At 42.5% G+C, this 19,284-nt stretch overlaps 2 protein-coding genes across 6 annotated transcripts in view; one reads left to right on the plus strand and one right to left on the minus strand.

The window, feature by feature from the left end:
* The window catches only part of g6fl (g6f-like), a 13,101-nt gene extending 592 nt beyond the window's left edge, over positions 1–12,509 (minus strand). Inside the window, exons 1-11 of one of the 5 annotated variants that reach the window (XM_028979450.1) lie at positions 12,319–12,509; positions 11,609–11,944; positions 10,815–11,084; positions 8,985–9,020; positions 8,149–8,469; positions 6,744–6,998; positions 1,407–1,532; positions 1,150–1,223; positions 978–992; positions 639–857; positions 346–389 (exon numbers count right to left, since the gene is read on the minus strand). In XM_028979450.1, the coding sequence (XP_028835283.1) occupies positions 384–389; positions 639–857; positions 978–992; positions 1,150–1,223; positions 1,407–1,532; positions 6,744–6,998; positions 8,149–8,469; positions 8,985–9,020; positions 10,815–11,084; positions 11,609–11,944; positions 12,319–12,394 (1,734 nt within the window). In that variant the 5' untranslated portion in view covers positions 12,395–12,509 and the 3' untranslated portion in view covers positions 346–383. Of the gene's footprint in view, positions 1–98; positions 390–638; positions 858–977; positions 993–1,149; positions 1,224–1,406; positions 1,533–6,743; positions 6,999–8,148; positions 8,470–8,984; positions 9,021–10,814; positions 11,085–11,608; positions 11,945–12,318 lie in introns of those variants that run through there. The other 4 variants (XM_028979453.1, XM_028979449.1, XM_028979452.1 and 1 more) reach the window with 4 other exon arrangements.
* A 3,069-nt stretch (positions 12,510–15,578) lies between these two features.
* si:ch73-22o12.1 (nectin-2) overlaps positions 15,579–19,284 on the plus strand; it is a 32,066-nt gene continuing 28,360 nt past the window's right edge. Inside the window, exons 1-2 of the mRNA XM_028981794.1 lie at positions 15,579–15,629; positions 15,965–16,322. Coding sequence (XP_028837627.1) covers positions 16,238–16,322 — 85 coding nt within the window. The 5' untranslated portion in view covers positions 15,579–15,629; positions 15,965–16,237. The remainder of the gene's footprint in view (positions 15,630–15,964; positions 16,323–19,284) is intronic.

Raw genomic sequence — 19,284 nt, forward strand, 5'->3', positions numbered from 1 at the left:
GACGCAGGATTGCATGGCAGATGGCCATTGTAAGTTCTCAAAACAGTGCTGCTGGCCATGTAATTGCAATCCAAATCTGCAAAATCATTTGTCCTGTGACTACAAGTGCCTCTGTAATAATAACAAGCAATTGCTGCTGGACACAGAAATCACTCATTATTTAACTTGGGGGAAACACAAGCGGGGTAAAATGTATTCCAATGCAGGGCTTAAGCTAATTGAAACAAAATAAAACTTTCCAGACAAAATTTGTAATGATATTTTATTAATTTATCATACAGATTTCCGACACAGCCTTCCACTGCTCTGGCAATATGCAACATTTGCATTTAAATGTTGTCCTACCCCCTGGCAGTAATAAAATTCTTCAGGAAGAGCACTGATCATATCTGAAATCACATAAAACATGATTACATAACCTTTAAACATGGATATTAGCATTATGCACACACACACACACACACACACACACACACACACACACATAGAGAGAATGAGTTTGGTGCTGTCGCAGTGAAATTTGATACCACAGTGTCTGTAAAGTGTCACTGTGTGATGAATGCCCAGCACCAAATATAAAACCATGATGAATGTTAGAAGGCTGTGGCCTTCAGGTGACCTGGCTGCTCATTTCTTACCTGTCCAGCTCCTTGTAGACATTGTCCTCTCCTCTGGGCTTCAGATGCTGAAAGGTTTGGGTGGGTGAAGTGGGGGAATGAAAAAGCAGCAGGAGAGGGAGGGAACAAGAGAGGATTTATGGATGAATGGAGGTGTGATGCAATCGATCTGTTAATATTGCTAATGCAGGGGTTGACAGTGAAGAACAGAAAACAGCAGAGGCAGATGGCTTCCCTGTTCTGTTATAAATGAGAAATCTGCCACACAATTTATGGATTTTATAAGTAAATGGAAATATGCATACAAGTCAACAACTGAGGTGTGTATTTTAGTACAGAGGGCAGAAAACAATTTCTCACCATGTACACGGCACCCTGTTAGGAGAGGAGGGATGAGGGAGAGTGAGAGAGTATGATAAATGTAAAATATAACAGCAAATCTATTTAACAATTAGATGGCATGGCAGATAAGTATGAGATCAATGTGAAATTTGAAAAGAACCATGGCATGAGGTTTTCACATTTTTCTTACATGTCTCAGATCATCAGGGTTCTCATAAATATTCTCCACCTCTCCGGAGTAGTACGACAAAGACTGCTCCACTCCTTTGTAGATAATCACACACACACGCACACACACACACACACACACACACACACCACTCAGCCATCTGAACATCTCATAGTCTGTGCACATCAGATTCCATCACTGCAGATGACACTTAACAGGATGATGATGGACAGATTCCGAGAAGAAAAGATGTCAAACAGGGAAGCCGAAAGACTCACCAATGTGTGAAACACTTTTTTCCCGTCGCCATAGCAATACCCCGGCAACCACAGCAGCCACAGGTACCAGGAGCAGGAGTGCAAAAAGCGGTGGGAGAAGAGGGACAGCAGACACATTGTGGCTCTCTGAATGACAGAGAAAACACAGGAAGGCCTTATTTCTCAGCCATTTAGGAATTAGAATACCTGTTAAGACAAAGACGACAATGACATTTGGTTTAACAAAGACAGATTAGAGTAACAGCCTGTTCACCAGAAGAGGACAGCAGAGGGCCATGAGCTTCAGCATGTTTAAAGAAGTGAAGAAATGTAGGCCTAGTGACAGACAGTGAGAGGGGGAGCAACACAGCGCAGAGTCTGAACAGCGACAATTACTTATTCTGTTCGACTTCTCAATAGCTCTGCCACTTCAGAGGTCACCCATCCACAGCCTCGCCCTTCAGTTTAGAAGTGGCACCACAGCACCACCTCTGTTTCCTTGTTTCTGTCAGTCAAGTTGCCTTCTTATCTACCTAATGTCAATTATTTTTTTATTGCACTTGTGTATTCATTGCAACAATTCATTGCCAATTAAACCTTTCTCTGTGGCCTTGAATTCTGGTAAGTAATGTTTTATTTGTCACATGCATAATCATACACAGTATGATATGCAGTGAAATGCTTTTGTGACTGCTATAGACCTCAATATTGCATGCTTGGTTTGAAGCTTAAATCACCAGCATTTGTTACACATTGATTTACATTGATGGCAGCATATGCAAAATACCAAGTTCTGATTTGGGCAGATAAGTAGTACTCACCTACAGATGCAATGTTAAGAAATTAAGATATGTAGCATTAATATTTCATGAATATTACACTTTCTGTTAAGTAGGTAAGCATTATGTGACAAATAATGTAGTATAAGCGAACTATGAACATGACCGTGATTTCAGATACTGATATGGTGAACTCTGTAAATCAGGCTTTCATCAGGAAAATAGGTATTTCTCAGACTAGTGCACTATAATTGACTTATTTGAAATTAAAGGGATATCCAGGAAGGAGGACACATACATACAACGTCTCGAGACAGGGGTTTATTACATGGAGCACACAACAGGGGAAACATCACCAAACAACGACAGAGACCAGAAATGATACAAGGCCCGGATCTGGAGTAGCCCCTTCCAGATCGGATCCTAACAGCCACTAATGACTGGGAGGATTGTGAGAGATGTGCTTATCATGGGACAAGGAATCGGGTTATGGATTTTTCAGTGGAACAGTTCATATTTATTAGAATTAGTCATTTTGATTCAAAAACAGAAAGTAGAAAATCTGATATGAATATCTTTAATTTCTCTCTCAAACAATTTTGTGTTGCTTTTTGTGTCAGGCCAATTATCTATATGGGAGATCCATCTGTGGATATTTAGAGGACGTAAGATCCTAATACTTTAATTATTCCATTAGTGTGTTCAAATGCAGTTTACAGTTCTGGACCAGTGACAGCAAAATGCTCTAGAAGGGAACCATTTTAATGCAGTGATAATTTATTGATGCCTTTTGTGATCATAATTTCATGTAATGTTTGCCATTATGATACAAACACGTTAGTATGCTTCCAATAATGCATTTCTGAGTGATAGTTATTGTCATATGTCACGTCCATGCGGGCATGACGCGGCGGGTGAACGGAGAGGAGGACGAAGAGTGACGAGAAGACGTGGAATGAAGGACGCTTTCACCTGACATCACGAAACCGGGGTTTAATTGTGAATCACAAGACAGGGGAGACATCCAAGACGTAGACACTGGTGAACACGGAACATAACTTTAAAGACCTGACAATGGACAGAAACAAACAGGGCAGCTTTATACAATTAACACAGGTGAAAACGATTAGGGAACATTACACAGGAAAACAATGAAACTCCGGTCCGGATCCTGGACCGGAGTAACCCCCATTTCGGACCGGATCCTGACATCATAGCATTTTAACCATATTTTTATTACTTATTATTTATTACTTCTTAACATGTAGTTCCTTTCATCATACCATGACAAATTGTTTCAAAAGAATAGAATCATTTTGAAACTTAATTTCCAAAATCTTTCAGACTACACTTTGGTATTTGCACAGGCGTCACTTCCTCATTATTCCATAGTCAGTAGGCAATGCACAAGAATGAAGCCTTAGCAATCAAATTTATCACGAGTCAGTAATCCATTTGGGAGTACACCTTGTAGATTTAGGACACATTACTCTTAAAGAGCATATCTCCTTTGCCCTTGTACATGCAGTAACAATAGAGTGAGGTTGTTGGGTGCAAAATAGACATTCTGGATCCTTATTATAACACTTAGCCATATTTTGGCACATGTCACAGCTTTCAATGAGTGTTGCTTATTCAGCTCAATTCTGACATCAACCAGAATTAATGAAAAGACGTGCGAGTTCTAACAGCTGGTGGACTTAGCGCATGTCACACTGTACATGGCCTCTCAGCATATCCTGACACAAGACCTACTTTAAATATTTCATTTTGACACTGCAGGATGAATGTAATTGATCAGTCTGGGGAAACTGGTAGAGCTAATGGAATTGTGTTGTCAAAGCCAACCCCTTGTTTGACCCTCTGTATTCAGCAAGACTGATTTGCTTCATGAATTATGATAATTGGGTTCACTGAGCTACAGTGCCTTGTGAAACACACACATTATGACACCATTCAGATCAAAGTCAATATTTTTTGAACACCTGGTACACACAGACGAAAAACAACCATCTCAAACATGCGCAAACATACTTCAACCATATGATGTATCTTATGTCACATTCTCATTTTAATTTAAATGTGTTGTTAATGTAATTTCTTGTCCACCTATTTCTGTGAATTTGTCTTTTTTATTACATTACCAAAATTAGCATTATAAACCCAGCCACTGGGGACGCGTGTAACCGTGTTCTTCTTGGTGACGTCCCAAGCCCAGGTAAAAGTAAAGGGTTGCATCAGGAAGGGCATCGGGCGTAGATTTTTGCCAAATCTTAATGAAAAACCAGACCAATTGATTCGAAAAACCAAAACCAATTGAGAAGCCAAAGGGAGACAACATCCAAAATTAGGAGTTTAGGATGTATAATACATCTAAAAGTACTGGGTTATGACTGTGTGCTAAAATTTTATGAAGCTATAATCATGTTTATGAGAAAAGCCTGTAACTAAACACACACTCAGCTATTTAACCCCCAGCTGAGGGATTGTGCAAGAATTGGCTAATGGCAATTTAAAAAGCTGTTCCAGACACTACAATGGCTCAGGCGCCTTTGCATTAAGCATCAATATGCAATTTGTAACGGTGTCTGAACAAATAAAGTGAAATAAGTAATTACTGTTGTCAAATGAGCCGCCATGAATCTTGCTCAACATGAACCTCTGACTAAAGCAGAAAAGGCCTTGAGACCAGAACTAAACAGCCGCAATCAAATCAATCAAATGGCCTTTATTCAACAAGAACAGGCAGTGAGGCATTTCTGTAGTCTACACTGTTGTATACTTCATTCACTCTCAATCAGCTGAGCCATATAGGTGTCCACTTGAGACACACAATACACCAAATAACACCACAGTCATTTTGATTTTCCTCTTTGAGAAATCTGGACCATAAACACCAGCCGGGGAGCCAACTGTGTGTGCATGGACATATGTGAACAATTACTTGCTGACCTGAAAACAGATTGTGTTTCAGTTACGCTGAACCCAGCAGCTAGGCCCAAAGTCTCGAAACAATAACCAGACTGCTTCACCAAGCACATGTCCAACAGCATTTACAGTACAGAGTGAGTTTAGAAAAAAAGAAAGAAATGACAGAATTCACAATCTCTCTACTGTTGCTCTCCTGTTCTTTACACTCACACCAATTATCACATTGAGTCCAATAATATCTTTATTTGAGCTTGTGCTGTACACAAATTGGAGTTAAAAGACATGGAAAATGCACTGGAACAATGGTGGATGGAACAGTAATGGTGGATGGAATCTGATGTGGTGGTAGTAGCCTAGTGGGTAACACACTCGCCTCTGAACCAGAAGACCCAGGTTCAAATCCCGCTTACTACCATTGTGTCCCTGAGCAAGACACTTAACCCTGAGTTGCTCCAGGGGGGACTGTCCCTGTAACTACTGATTGTAAGTCGCTCTGGATAAGGGCATCTGATAAATGCTGTAAATGTAAAATGTAAATGTAAATGTTATGAATATGGCTATCCTTAAAGGAGTGATTGCGCAAAATGGTCTCATCTAGAACTTCCAGGCCCAACAACACACATTTAAATACGATCACACAACCTCTGTAAAATATCTGAGTAAAAAGAGATGGATCATAAGAAACTGATGCTTGATCTGTGATGATAATGCAGTCCTGGGCTGGCCATGTGCTGCACATCACATGTACACAGGGATTCTAATCACCCCCAGCTACCTCCAGTTGGTGTGGGTCTGCATTTGCTGTTGAGAATGTGTTTTTCTGTGTGCTACAGTGTTTTCTGTTGAATTTATGTATGTTTTGGCAGTCACTCCTTTATTGTTTTTCATTTATTAAAATTCAATTTTCCTGAGCGGTTGAGTATTTGCGCCTCTCCATTTTCACCCCGCCAAAGCTTACAAAGATGTACATGGTGACGATCGGGGGATGCCCGTGGGAGTGGGTTGTGCTGCAGTTCAGCGAGCCACCTCAATTTGGCGACCCCCGCAACTTCAGTGCGCAACTGGTTCTATGCTTTTAACCCATCACCATTACTGCACTCAATCATGTTAAAGGCAGAAATATATTTGCTGTTAAAGGCGCGGTCAATATCCTGCCTTCTTTGTATCATTTTTTGTGTACATACTCAAGTATTCGGATTCGCATGCAATACCTGCATAATTTTTTAGGGGTAGTATTGCGAGATCTGATGACGATTTTAAGATACATGTATTCATTAATTTATCTGGTTTGTGGGCTCGACACTGACTTCTGGTGGTATGGAGTACACACTACTGATTATGACAAACAGTACAAAAGTATATCAGCACAAACGTTAACAACGCAACTGTGTACAGATACACATACAGTGTACACAGATACACAACAAGAATTTTTCTGGCTTTAGCGAGCAGTGGGCAGCCGTGAAAGGCGCCTGGGTATGGCACCTTGGAGGTTCAAAATTCGAACCGGCAACTTTCTGATTACAGGTCCACGATGTCGAGCTTTTGCATCTCTTCATTTTCACCCCCAAGATCTTAAATCTTAAATGTGTAAAAAGTTTAAGATGCTTTTTAAGTGACTGATTTTAACATTGACTCATCCTCTCACCTTTAGGAGATGCTGTGACATTGTACACAGCACTGGCACTTTGTCCATGCAACAGCTTCACAGTGCAGATGTACATTCCTGATGTTTCATCATTAACTGGAAGAGGAATCCGTGTTCTGATCTGACCTGGAACTTTGGCGTCCCAGTGCACCTGTTGGCTGTCATTCTGATGGGTCCACATCACGCTCTGGACCTGAGAGTGCTCCGAGTAAATACAGGACAGAACCAGCTCCGAGTTACTGGATTTAGCAAACACTGGTTGGGGGGGTGGGGCCGTTGTAGGGGAGAGAGAAATAATGAGAGAGAGGGTACGAAAAGGTGAGAAGATCATTAGGAGAGGAGGAGGGAGAGGGAGATCAAAAACATTCTGAGATGAAACATGAACTACTAAAGAGAAAATGGGAAAGTAAAGGGTTAACATAATATATATTCATTAAACAGACTCAATTTTGCCCGCTTTGCTGGCACTGACGGTGACGGATGTATCATGCCGAGGTGAAGCCAAATGAAAATCACTCTGAAGCTAATTGAGCCTAACTGTTGCCACAACGCCGGCCTGAAATTAAAGCCATCATTGGTGGCAGGCTGCAGGTATAATTGTGCATAATGAGATTTCTAATGAGCCTGTATAAAAATACATAAGCCTGTGGGCTGGAGAGGGAGGGATGGATGTGTACATCGTGTGTGTGTGTGAGAGAGAGAGAGAGACACTGATGGATTGACCACCACTGTCTGGTCAGCTGTGATGGATGCCCCAGGCGCTGTAATTATTAAACTTGTCCCAAGCTGTGATGCCCCCTCTGTAGTGTGAGGAAGGATAGTATTAGATGTGAGAGCTTGATGTGCTGTGGTATATTTGGGACCATTGCTACTGTGATTCAATTGTGGTGTCATTGTGGTGTTTGTAAGGAGTTGGGTGAAGGCAATAAGTTCATGATTGTGTGCATGATCATGTATTTCTTCAGTGACACTACGGAAAGGAAAGGACATGGGGGATCCCCTTCTTATGTATTGATGGATGTGCTGGTTCACACCATCTGATGTAGGAGATGGTGTCATGGCAAAGATAGATGAATAATTAGGTAATCCATTTCTTAACATTCCTGCAATTGTGAATCAATGTAAAAAGCACTGATGAAGAATGGCCTGCTGGGAAATATCATGGACATTCAGTTTAATAAAAAATGTGAAACTATACTTTCCTACACATTCCAATCTGTTTGGTCAAAACGTGAGTGCCTGCCTCTCATCACCAGTAATTGCAGATATTTGTGTCCAATGTCATCATAAAACATGGGAATTTTTCACCTACTATAGAAGCTTCAAAGTTTCTACATTTACATTGTACTACCTTTTACTTTTGGAGGTGTTCTATAAATTGAGTTGTTTCTGTGTTGGACTATACCATGAATAACAGTGAGCTTCACAGCCTGGATGAACACAGTATCATCAAGAAAGACCTCACACTGGTACACGCCTCCATCTGTTGGCTTTGGGGTCAACAGGAAGTAGAAATTTCCTGAAGCTTGTGAGGTTGGTTCTACCAGTTGAAGTTGATGGTCTGTTTTGGCCATGGAGCTCTGCCTCCAGCGATCAAACTTGTATATGGGCTTCATTTCTTTGGCCCTAGGTTCCTTCCAGAACAGCTGGATATAGTCTCCCAGAACAGAGCCACAGGGGATGATGACAGTTGTATAGGAGCAGCATACTTTTGACATCAGGACTCCTGGAGCCGACCATTTCAGGAGACAGTAATGGAAAATGCAGAGCAATTAAAGTTGTTCCAGCAATGGTGAGAAACTTTCACAATGTGCACAACTTGTTATTGTGACTATTTGATTTTGCTAATTGTCAAGACACTCATGCAGAACAATGAAAAATTATATAACAAAGCCAGGGAAATACATAAATTGTTCAGGCATGCAGTCCTATTGGAATTGTGTTTGACAGATTTGGAGGAGAAATATGAAGAGGTAAGCAGAGAAAGGGAATAGCAATAGAAATGTAATATTAAAGAACAGCTAAGAATTTCAAACACATTCTCATAAATACATATAGGCAAAGAGCAGAGAGAGAGAGCGAGGCAAACTCTCAAAGAGAGAAGAATGTCCACACAACAATAGGCATTATGCTCTTATATCACTACTGTGATAAAGCAGAATTTAAATTTTTCTGATCCAGGGCCTGCTGATGTGACTTTTTCATTTAGCCTTAAGACAGAGTGGATGCAGGTTCACATACCACGAATCTGATTGTCATATGATGCTGTCTTCGTCACTACCAAAAAAAGAGACAGCAGTAAGAGAGGGAAAAATCTCTGCACTGAAACAGATATGAATAAAGCAGCCAGTGTTGTTCTATAAATAAAGCCTCTCTCTCTATCTCTCTCTCTCTAAAATTGTGTAAAGAATATCAAAGACTGGATAACTTCCTTATGTTCAACATGGATAAGACTGATGTGTTGGTTATCTATCCTAAAGGTGCGAGGCGTTTTTCCTTCTATGACATATTGCTAGGGTTTAGAAGTTTTGCTCCCTCTCTGATGCATAGAAATTAGTATATGTATTTATAACATTTAGACTGAACTCTGTTTTTTGGATGCTCTGCTACTTCACCGAATAAGCTCTAACTTGCTCAAAACTCTGCAGCCTTTTTACATGCACATGTATTGCCTTCTCTACTACAGCTTTTCCAGTAAAGTACGGTTTTGACTTTGTACTGATTCTACTTCTTGTTAATAAAACTTTGATGGTCATGATCATGATCATGATCTTAGTAACCTACTAATCTCCCATAACCCTCCGCGATTCCTTCGTTCTTGGGGAGAAGGCCTACTTACAGTCCCCCGTGTAAACAAAGTTACTGCTAAAAACAGAACATTTGCTTACAGAGCCCCAAAAACCGTCCATGGAATATTCTGGAATCAGACTGTTTCAATACTTTAGTCCAGGACAAAAACTTTTATAGTCTTATACTTATAAATAGTCAAGCTTTTACCAGCACTCCCATCATCATTAATAATGCTGCAGTAGTCAATGGATGGTAAATCTCTACCGGGGAGCCTCCAGGTGTGTTGCATTGCTGACCTCCCTTACATCCTGCTCCTTACAAGTCCACCTGATCCACAACTCAACAACTCTAATATACAACTTCAAACAGTGGTGGCCTAGCGGGTAAGGAAGTGGACCCGTAATCGGTAGGTTGGCTGCCCACTGCTCACCAAGGTGATGGGTTAAATGCAGAGGACACATTTCATTGAGTGCACCATGTGCTGTGCTTGTCACTTCACTTCTATTTGACATAATTTCCTGTATGTAATTCTCTCAACAAACCAGGGTAATCCAGCGCTGACCTGAGAAGTATGGGTTCCCCTTTCTAAGACTTGGTTTCCCTCAAGATAACACCCCGTAGGAATATTTTTACTTACACTTTTACCTAGGGTAACATTTTACTATATAGAACAACAATCAGATAAAATTTTTGGATGCAATTTTGCATGCACTTCAATATCATATTCGCACTGCTGTATTTATTTAAGTTTGTTTGTTTCATCCAGAAAATATGTCTGTCTATTCTAATGTAAAATGTAAAAAGATGTCTAATGTAAAATATCACATTTTAGATGAATATTAAACATCACACTCATCATCTGCCCATCTGTCCCATTAATACAGACTTGGCTGAAAGACAAAACCTGGCAAATTGTAACATCTACTGAGTGAAAGCTCCCAACCCCAGGCAGCTGCAAGCCTATAATAATCAAAAAAACACGTGATTTCGCCACCAGACATCGTCTCTGTGGTTAATTAGCAGCAGTTGGCATATTTAATGCAGATGATTGAGGAGGTGTTATTGCATAGATTGTTGGAGATAATTTATCGGATAAAAAAAGCTGCTATCAGCCCCATGCTGTGAGATGTCTGAAAAAATTGCACATTTGTTAGCTTTAACTAGAGCTGTTTTTTTTGCAATACCTGACATTTAATGAAATCACCATTAATTAACACCTCACTGCAGAATTCTGTAGCCCTACATTACGCATCACTGAAATATCACTCCAAATCATCTTACTGTTTGCTGTCACAGTAATGGGGAACAGGAAAAGTTTCTGTGGGCTGTTGCCATGGAGACGTGCTTGGAATGTGTAGTTGCCCTGGTCGCTCTGGAGGAAGCAGGGCAGTTTGGTGAGCAGCACGCCACTGCTCTGCACCTTCTCAGAGCTCAGCTGTTCTTGTGTAGGAGAGTACCAGGCTGCATGGTAAAGGGCGTACGGAGGCACCACAAGAGCTCTGAGCCTTAAAATGCTCTCATAAGGCACTGGATTCGAGGGAGTCACTGTTACTGGCGGGAACAAGAGACAGTGTCTGTCACATTAAATCTGTCAGTAGTACAATTTAAGCATTCTGTAGACAATTCAAGTACATAGCTTATCTCATTAAACCAATAAGCTAATCATGAAACTAGAGGCTACTGTTTGACATCAAAAATAGTTTCTCATAATAATGACATTTTGTACATTTTTATGTAACTGAAGCACTGACATTCTCAATAAAGCTGAGGCCAAACACAAAAAACTGCCTGCTACCATGTTGTCTATCTTTAGTAATAGTACTGCAAAAATGCAAGCCTGTTCCTCAAGGTCACCCAGCCAGAACATCTTCATTCCTTCATTCTTTCATTTTGTCTGAAATTAAGTAAACATCACACCAGTGTGTGAGACTGGATCATAGCTGAATGGTGAACTGAAAAACGTTTGACAGGGGCCTTCAGGAAGTTGACTTTATGATTCAATACATCTATAGAATACAACTGATAAACCATATATGCAGCACATAACAAAAGGTATGCAGTATGAATTAGCCTACATTCAACAAAGGCCAAGAGGGTAACTTTTTCCTTCACACTTTCATTGCCTTGATCCACCACACAGGAGTAGAGCCCTGCATTGTTCGTCTGGGCCAAAAATTGCAGTGAAAAGTTTCCTGACCTCTGGAAATTCTGGTCAGCCATTTGAGTACTTTTACTTGAAGCTTCACCAAAAGAGATGTTTTTCTCGTTGATGGACAGCACCAGACTCCAATGTTTGGCTCCTTCGAGCTTCACCTTCCAGTTGAGTTTGTATTTCAGGACTGGCTTGTGTTCACAAGACAGGGTGACATTTGTCTCTGGCTTTATCAGGATAACGTTTTGCCAGTCTCTGTCTGAAAACAATGTAAATTTCACAAATAGATTAGATTTTGTCTGATTTTATAAGGAAATTTGTGTAATGATGGAAATACAGTGAGACAATGACATGAATCAAACATCCAATACAATGAAAATTGACCTCTAAAGACAAATTTGATTGTAAAATTGTGTTTTATAAAAAGCTCTTCGCATTTGCAGTGGGAACAGGTAGGTAGGGAACTGTGTGTGTAGCCATTTGTCTGCAGATTTACCCAACTGACACTCCACATTAACGGGTAAACTCATTGCAGGAAATTCCAATCATATTTTCACCTGGCTTCCAACCGAGAATAATAATTACATTATGAAAAGAAGCTCTGCTGAGTTATTTCTGCCTTGCATTGCATACCTCTTCCAGCTCCAGACGGAGCAAGGAGAAAAGCCTGGGATCCACACAGCACAATGAAGAGACCACAGAACTTCATGGCCAGGTCGCGTCTTTCAGCAAGAGCAGAAGTGTCTTCAGAAGGCAGTGAATTAGTAATATGATGATCTGTGTCTTTTTCCTCTTTCACACACACATAAGACACCCAACCAGAATATGGGTTGCTGCAGGATATGATGAAGCCAGAGAGGAAGAGATGGGTGCAGCTGCAGGCAGCCACTGTTCATATGCATACGACTGATAAGTTATATCTAAGTTTTCCAGTGACATTAAAGTCTTCAGCAGAATCTGCCAACCTGATGCTTTGGCTACAGAATATCTAGCAATTTTCTATCCAAATGCTGTGAATGCACAACATTTTGGGGAGGGCTATCCTCGAGATGTCATCAAACCCTGTCAATTCCCAGTCAGAAAACATTTTGTAGAAACTTGCGTTGATGCTAAAAGCAGGTTCCCCAGAGATCCCTTCCAGCGAACGTATTTATTATGAATAAATTCTCCATTACATTGTAACCTAAGATAGAGTGATGAATGCAGCAAACAGAGAGGTGGTAGAGCAGCGTTCCATCTGGTGCAGAGATAACAATGTAACATTGTCATCAAAACCAAAGAGAACATTTACCATACCACACCACACCCCACATCAACAACATCAACACTCTATAACTGATAAGTCTGGAATGGCTGACTGACATATTACAACCTTACAACTGAATCTCCTGTAGGGAGCACTGAGGAAAGCAGAAATAATCATTGGCATGCCTTTCACCTCTGTGGAAGGACTATTCCACAATCACGATGTCCAAAAAGCTCTTCACATCTGCTGACACATCTGATGGGCGGTAGTAGCCTAAAGAGCTTCACTCTCATCTACAAAAGACCAGTGGGGCAGGGTTGGCCTAGCAGGTATGGAAACAGACCAGTTATCGGAAGGCTGTCGGTTCGAATCCCGGCACCAATAGTGGCACCAGTGAGGTGCCACTATACAAAGCACCGTCCCTACACACATCTCCCTGGGCGCCTGTCATGGCTGCTCAGTTCCCACTGCTCACCAAGGGTGATGGTTAAAAGCAGAGGACACATTTCGTTGTGTGCACTGTGTGCTGTGCTGCAGGGTTTCACAATGACAGAACTTCACTTTCACCATGAAGTCACAGGTTCAACCCCACTTACTCCCATTGTTGTCCCAAGAGTTGTCCAGGGGGACTGTAACTACTGATTGTAAGTTCCTCTTGATAAGGCTAACTACCATTAATGTAAATGTCTGATAAATGCTGTACTGAAAGTTTGCTGTACATTTGACATCAACTTGAACCTGTTCTTTTACTCAGGACATTACAACTTTGTATGGAAACACTGTTTCTCAGGGAATCTTTTCCTGACCGGTGAGCTCACTTGACTTAAAAAAAATCATAGATACATGCAAATGAGTTATCGAAGCATTTCTGTCATGTGCTCCTCCTTTTAATAGCCTGTGCTCCAGGCATGGCCATATATGGATATCCTCTTCCTGGCGTTGGATCTGTTATGATACTTGTTTGTCTCAGCAAGGTGTGCTTGGCTGATTTTCTCTTTCGTTTCTCCCTTTCCTCCATGTTGCCTTGTCTTGTGTTCTGCGTTATGAGCTGCTGAAATGCTGGATTTTATTTATAGTCATTATAAATAAAGTAACTTTGTCCCGTGAGCTGCTTGGCCTGCTGACTTCATCAGTAAATGTTCCAATTGTAAAATATTTATGTTTTTTGTACTCTATTCTCAACTGAATATTTAACTTTAAAACAGCTGTAAAGCACTTTGCATCAACTCTGTGCATGAAATAAACATGAAATGGTATAACACAGGTTGTGGAACTGAATGGTTTGATGATCACAGAAGTAAGAAGACTTCCTTTGAGTAAGGCAATGTTGATCCAGGAGCTTGTGTAATGGATGGCCTGGTGGCCAACAAAGTGGCATAATGTTTGTATGACCAGTTCTGTGCGACCAAGAAAAAGAAGCTGGAGAACTGTGTGGGTGTCTTGGGGTTAGAGGTTCAATTCCCTTGACTAAATGTCCTTACATGCCCATAAATGTCTTTAATTAAAGCTAACGGTGTTATCAGTTCTTCTGAGCGTTATTACCAACCCAGCTCCTAATTACCGTTGGGCTGGCGGGGGCGGAGGCAGAAAGTGAGAGATGAGGGGAGGGTGAAGACAAGGGGAGGGAGGGAGGGGAGATGGAGAGGTTTGACAAAATAAAGGGAGAATTACAAAAGCACTGAAGGGGGAAATGGGATGGGGGGAGATGTGTATTGCAGCGGCTCTGATATGCTTAGGGAAGATGGAAAACAGTGAAAGATAGCAGGGAGTTAGAAAGATGAAGAGGGCGAAAGAGTGCAAATGAAAAACACTTCAGAAAGAATAAAGTAGGACAGAGCAGTTAATGAGAGTTATGGGGCCAAATGTGTTGCACTCCAACTGTTAATAATCAGGGGGAATGAGGGATGAAAGAATGTGTGTGTGTGTGTGTCAGTGTGAAATGAAAGAAAAAGATTGGTCATGTTCAGAAGAATGAACTGGAAATTAAATACTGAGAAGAAATATAATGTAATAAGCTATGTATATGAGCTATATATATGAGTGTGTGTGTGAGGGTGTGTGTATGTGAGAGAGAAAGAGAGAGAGAGAGAGATAGGGGAGAAGGTCTTAATGACTTGGTGTGACACTGCTGGTGGTGTAATAAAGTCTTTGTGGCAGTTTTAAAGGATGGCGCTGAACTCATTTTTGATATTTTCAGGTCAGTGCAAATGAAAGTTAATTATTATTCTTACATAAGGAGTAGAGTGCAGATACATTTTAGGCTGCATTTCAGTGAGCCTAAGAAAAAATTTAATCTAAGGTTAATGGACGTGTAAATTGTGCTCTTGTGACAAGCCCAGTTTCAGGTTTTACCAAACGCGGCCGGCAGGGGACGCAAGCGAGTCATTGAGTAATCTTCGAGTCATCTTCAAAAATCCTGATTTTCCCAATTTTACTGGTTTTCATTTGATAACATGAAATAATATTTTCAAGTCTCAACTTTTACAGTGAGGGTTCATGTGCATGGGGTGATTTAGGAACGGAAATTAGAGGGAAGGACACCCACCCTGGAATGTATTAGTAAATATTTGGCTAAACGCTCTCTGTCAGAGACCAGCGTGAGCCCATTGCTTCATCGAGAACACGAGAGTCGCTCATTCAACTCTGTCGTTAGCCTGAAACCCGCCCCCAAGAAACCAAGAAACTCAGGTGGCAACAGGTAGGTCACAGCAGGTAACCATGTAATCAGGCAGTTTACTTCCGGTGCCCAGTTTACATTTACGGCATTTATCAGACGCCCTTATCCAGTGCGACTTACAATCAGTAGTTACAGGGACAGTCACCCTGGAGCAACTCAGGGTTAAGTGTCTTGCTCAGGGACACAATGGTAGTAAGTGGGATTCGAACCCGGGTCTTCTGGTTCATAGGCGAGTGTGTTACTCACTAGGCTACTACCACCCAGTTTAATGCTGTTAAAAACTATCTATCTATCTATCTATCTATCTATCTATCTATCTATCTATCTATCTATCTATCTATCTATCTATCTATCAGAGCTCGCAAGCAATTAAACTGAAGTGAAACTTGAACTTGGTTTCGTGAATGACGTCGCATGACGTCACGCCATTGATGCCGTGCGCGCCGCCGCTCTCGGACGCGGTCAGTCGGTGTAGCGGGAGCAGGAGGAAGAGGAGGAGCAGGAGGATTCTTCTTCTTCCACTTTAACTCAGCCCGGAGAAGCAGCGTAGACTGAACTTTGCGGGACGTGTTTTTTTTTTTTTTCACTTTTTGTCATTTTAACTTTGGACCGAAGGGATCGGTACCGACATGACGGCGGAGGCACGGGACGGCGGCTGCCGAACGCCGGGCATGAAGCTCCTGCCAAGTTTTCTGCTGCTCCTCTTTTTTCGAGGTAAGAGAGTAATTCTATTTCCGCAAGTATTTTATCAAACACGGAATAAACCCCGCGCCGCACCTACAGGAACGAGCTAAAGTGACTAGTTTCGGCGCGTCAGGTGCGGCGCGTTTCCTGCTGATCCGTCGGCCGTGGCACCGGGGCAGGACCGCGCTCCCCCGCCCATGCTCGCCCTCCGCTTTCCCGACGTCGCCCCCCATTATTTCCAGCTGACGGGAGAGGGGGGCATGGATGTGGGGCAGCGCGCAGCCCGTCGACGCAACAGGGTGTCGCCGGCTCCAGAAGACACCGGGCCGCGGGGGGTTGATGTCGCCCCGGCTCTCCGTCGTTTGTACGGACCCAGGACGTAGGTTATGTCCGATTCGCGGCTGTCCGCTGCAGTTTCTCACGTCGGGCCGCACACGCTGTTCTGGAGTCTGCAGGTTTACTTATTTATGTGCTGGACCCATTTTACAGCACAGGGGCAACTAAATAAATCAATTTTAAAAAAAGCCCGAAACAACTGGGTTTTTGACTTATTAATGACCGGAAGAGTGGAGGATATATTTATAGATTTCTGAATATTCTCAGAATTCTGCTCTGTATGAAAATGAAGCAATTAATTAACGATTAAACACTCCCTGTATACACGTCCCCCCCACTTAATAACGTCAGCCTTTATCAAATAACCTTTGGTCCTATTAGAAGCCGCCATTGGCCCCATCATCCACCACTTGGCTTGGGTTTTTGGGTTCACTGTACTGAACTAGTGAGGGGGGGGCGGAGCCTGTAGGGTACTTACTGGGCCACATTCTTTATGCGAAATACCAGAATGACACACGCCCTCATTGTCTTCTCTTTCTCACAGACAAGTTTGCATTCATTCTCTCTCTTCTTTCTCTTTTCTCCATCACTTGTTCTTTCCCACCCGAATCCACCACCACCCCCCCCTCTCTCACACACACACACAGTCACCCGCGCTTTGTCTGTCTCCCTTGTGCCGACACACCGCCTGCACATAATTACATTGTCCTACTTCAGTTGCGCCGGGGGCCCTTGAGGCGTCTCAGACCTGTTGTGGTAACAGGTGGGAGCTTACGCGTGCAGCGCTGATGCGTGTTGCCGAGCGCCCCGGCGGGGTTACCTTCCTTCCCAGCCGTTTACTGGGACCACCTGCCCATTTTGTGCCCGGCTCCGGCCGCCCCTGGCCGGTGAATGCAGATGCCCGTTGCACCGGTCCCTCGTTTTTTTTTTTTTTTTTTTTGCCATTTTTGCCTCCTTTTGTCTGGATGGCATCATTGAATCCTCTTTCCTGCACACACACACCGTGTTTTTGAGGTTCATAGAGCGTCTATGAATAAATCTGCAAATCAAGGTTACAAAAAGGAGATGGGCACATGGGGCGGCGATTATTTAGTTGTAAGCTTTGATTTCCGTGTGAGTGTGGAAGCTAATTTGCTGTGTGCCTGATGGGCATTCGTTAAGATGAAAATAGGTTCCGGTGATGCGCGCCCTTATTATGTTAATGAAGTGTTTGTCTGTCGGAGGTAAGTTGCTAAATGCCACACGGTTTTGAAAAGGTCACCCAGTATTTGTGTTTGTCTTATTGTGATTCCTCTGCGAGCCTCCCGGTAAAGATGCATCACCGTGTTTGACAAGAACCGCGGGAACTCAAAGGAGTTCAAATCAATATCTGTCACTGTAATTACCATCAAACGGCGGCTAATTCAGATGTGAAAATCCTTTTTTTTTTTTTTTCTCGTCCATGTATGGCTTTGAAGGATGATGAATGAGGGGACTTCAGGCACACATGCTAATGGTCTAATGGTCACTATGCTAAAAAGAGGAATGTGACATATAATATATATAATATTTTTTTTCCCTCCCCCATTAGTAAGATACACACTCACAGTGATCATTCCAAGACGTTCAGATAGTGCTTCAGCAGAATCTGGTGACCTCCAATTAGCAATGCTGTAGTCATGGCTTCCCAGGAAGAGGAAGTTATGGCTCTTCTTGGAACAGCATCGCTCTCTATTTTTACCCCTCCATGTTTTTTTTTTTTTTTTAATCCAATAAAATTTGGGTAAATTATTATTTTGTTTGTCTGGGTGACTGTGAGCTGCTTCTCTAATTACGAGAAGAAAAGAAAAGAAAGGGAAGTGTTCTCTCCCTATTGTTTGGCGTGATTTGCATTAAGCCTGTTTTTCTGAAGCCATTGTGTGCCACCGTAAAGCTCTGGCGAGGTTGCTCCTCCCTGCAGCCGAGACGAAACGCTTTGAGCATCTAATGTCCTAGAGAGAGACGGAGAATCATGAAGAAGGTAGAGAAGGAGCTGCCCCATGGAGGGCAGCCAGCGATCCCTTCTTTTCCTGCCACCCCAGTGCACGCTGGGATAAACACATCCCTCCGTAGGGGTGCAAAGAGTAATACAACCCCCCACCCCAGCTCTTCAGGCATAGCTGCGTGGGGTGCAAGAGTGCTCCTGCCTTGTCAAAAAAGGGGACTTGTTCGCTCTTAAAAAAAAAAAAAAAGAAGCAGCGCGCGAGGACGCTTTCATCATCAGCCTGGCAGGCCCGGAGCTTCTTATGCTACTGTTTTCCTCAAGTCTGGAGAGAGCGAGCGGGCTTCTCCAGTGAGCTGATAAATTACAGGCGGAATGACAAACACCAGCGTGACAACTGCTATTTCTTCATCTGCGGCCAGAAATGGGGCGCTTGTCAGATTTTGTCGTCTTGCGTCAATAAATGGTCGACTCTCGCACCCAGCTCTGACGAGTGACTGACTGGAACCCCCCCTCACCAGATTGCTGTCATGCTCAACTTTATTTTTCTCCTCTCGGCCCCCTTTTGTTGTAGCTGTTACACAATTTCAGAGCTCTGAGGAGCCCCCCCCCCCCCCTTTACCCTCAGAAGTCTGGCATGTTCGGCGTTGCGATAATTTGAACGATTCTGGATTCCTGCCGTGGCGGCCCACGCCA

The sequence above is a fragment of the Denticeps clupeoides genome, chromosome 5 (assembly GCF_900700375.1).
Source record: "Denticeps clupeoides chromosome 5, fDenClu1.1, whole genome shotgun sequence".
In the NCBI taxonomy this organism is placed as follows: domain Eukaryota; kingdom Metazoa; phylum Chordata; class Actinopteri; order Clupeiformes; family Denticipitidae; genus Denticeps; species Denticeps clupeoides.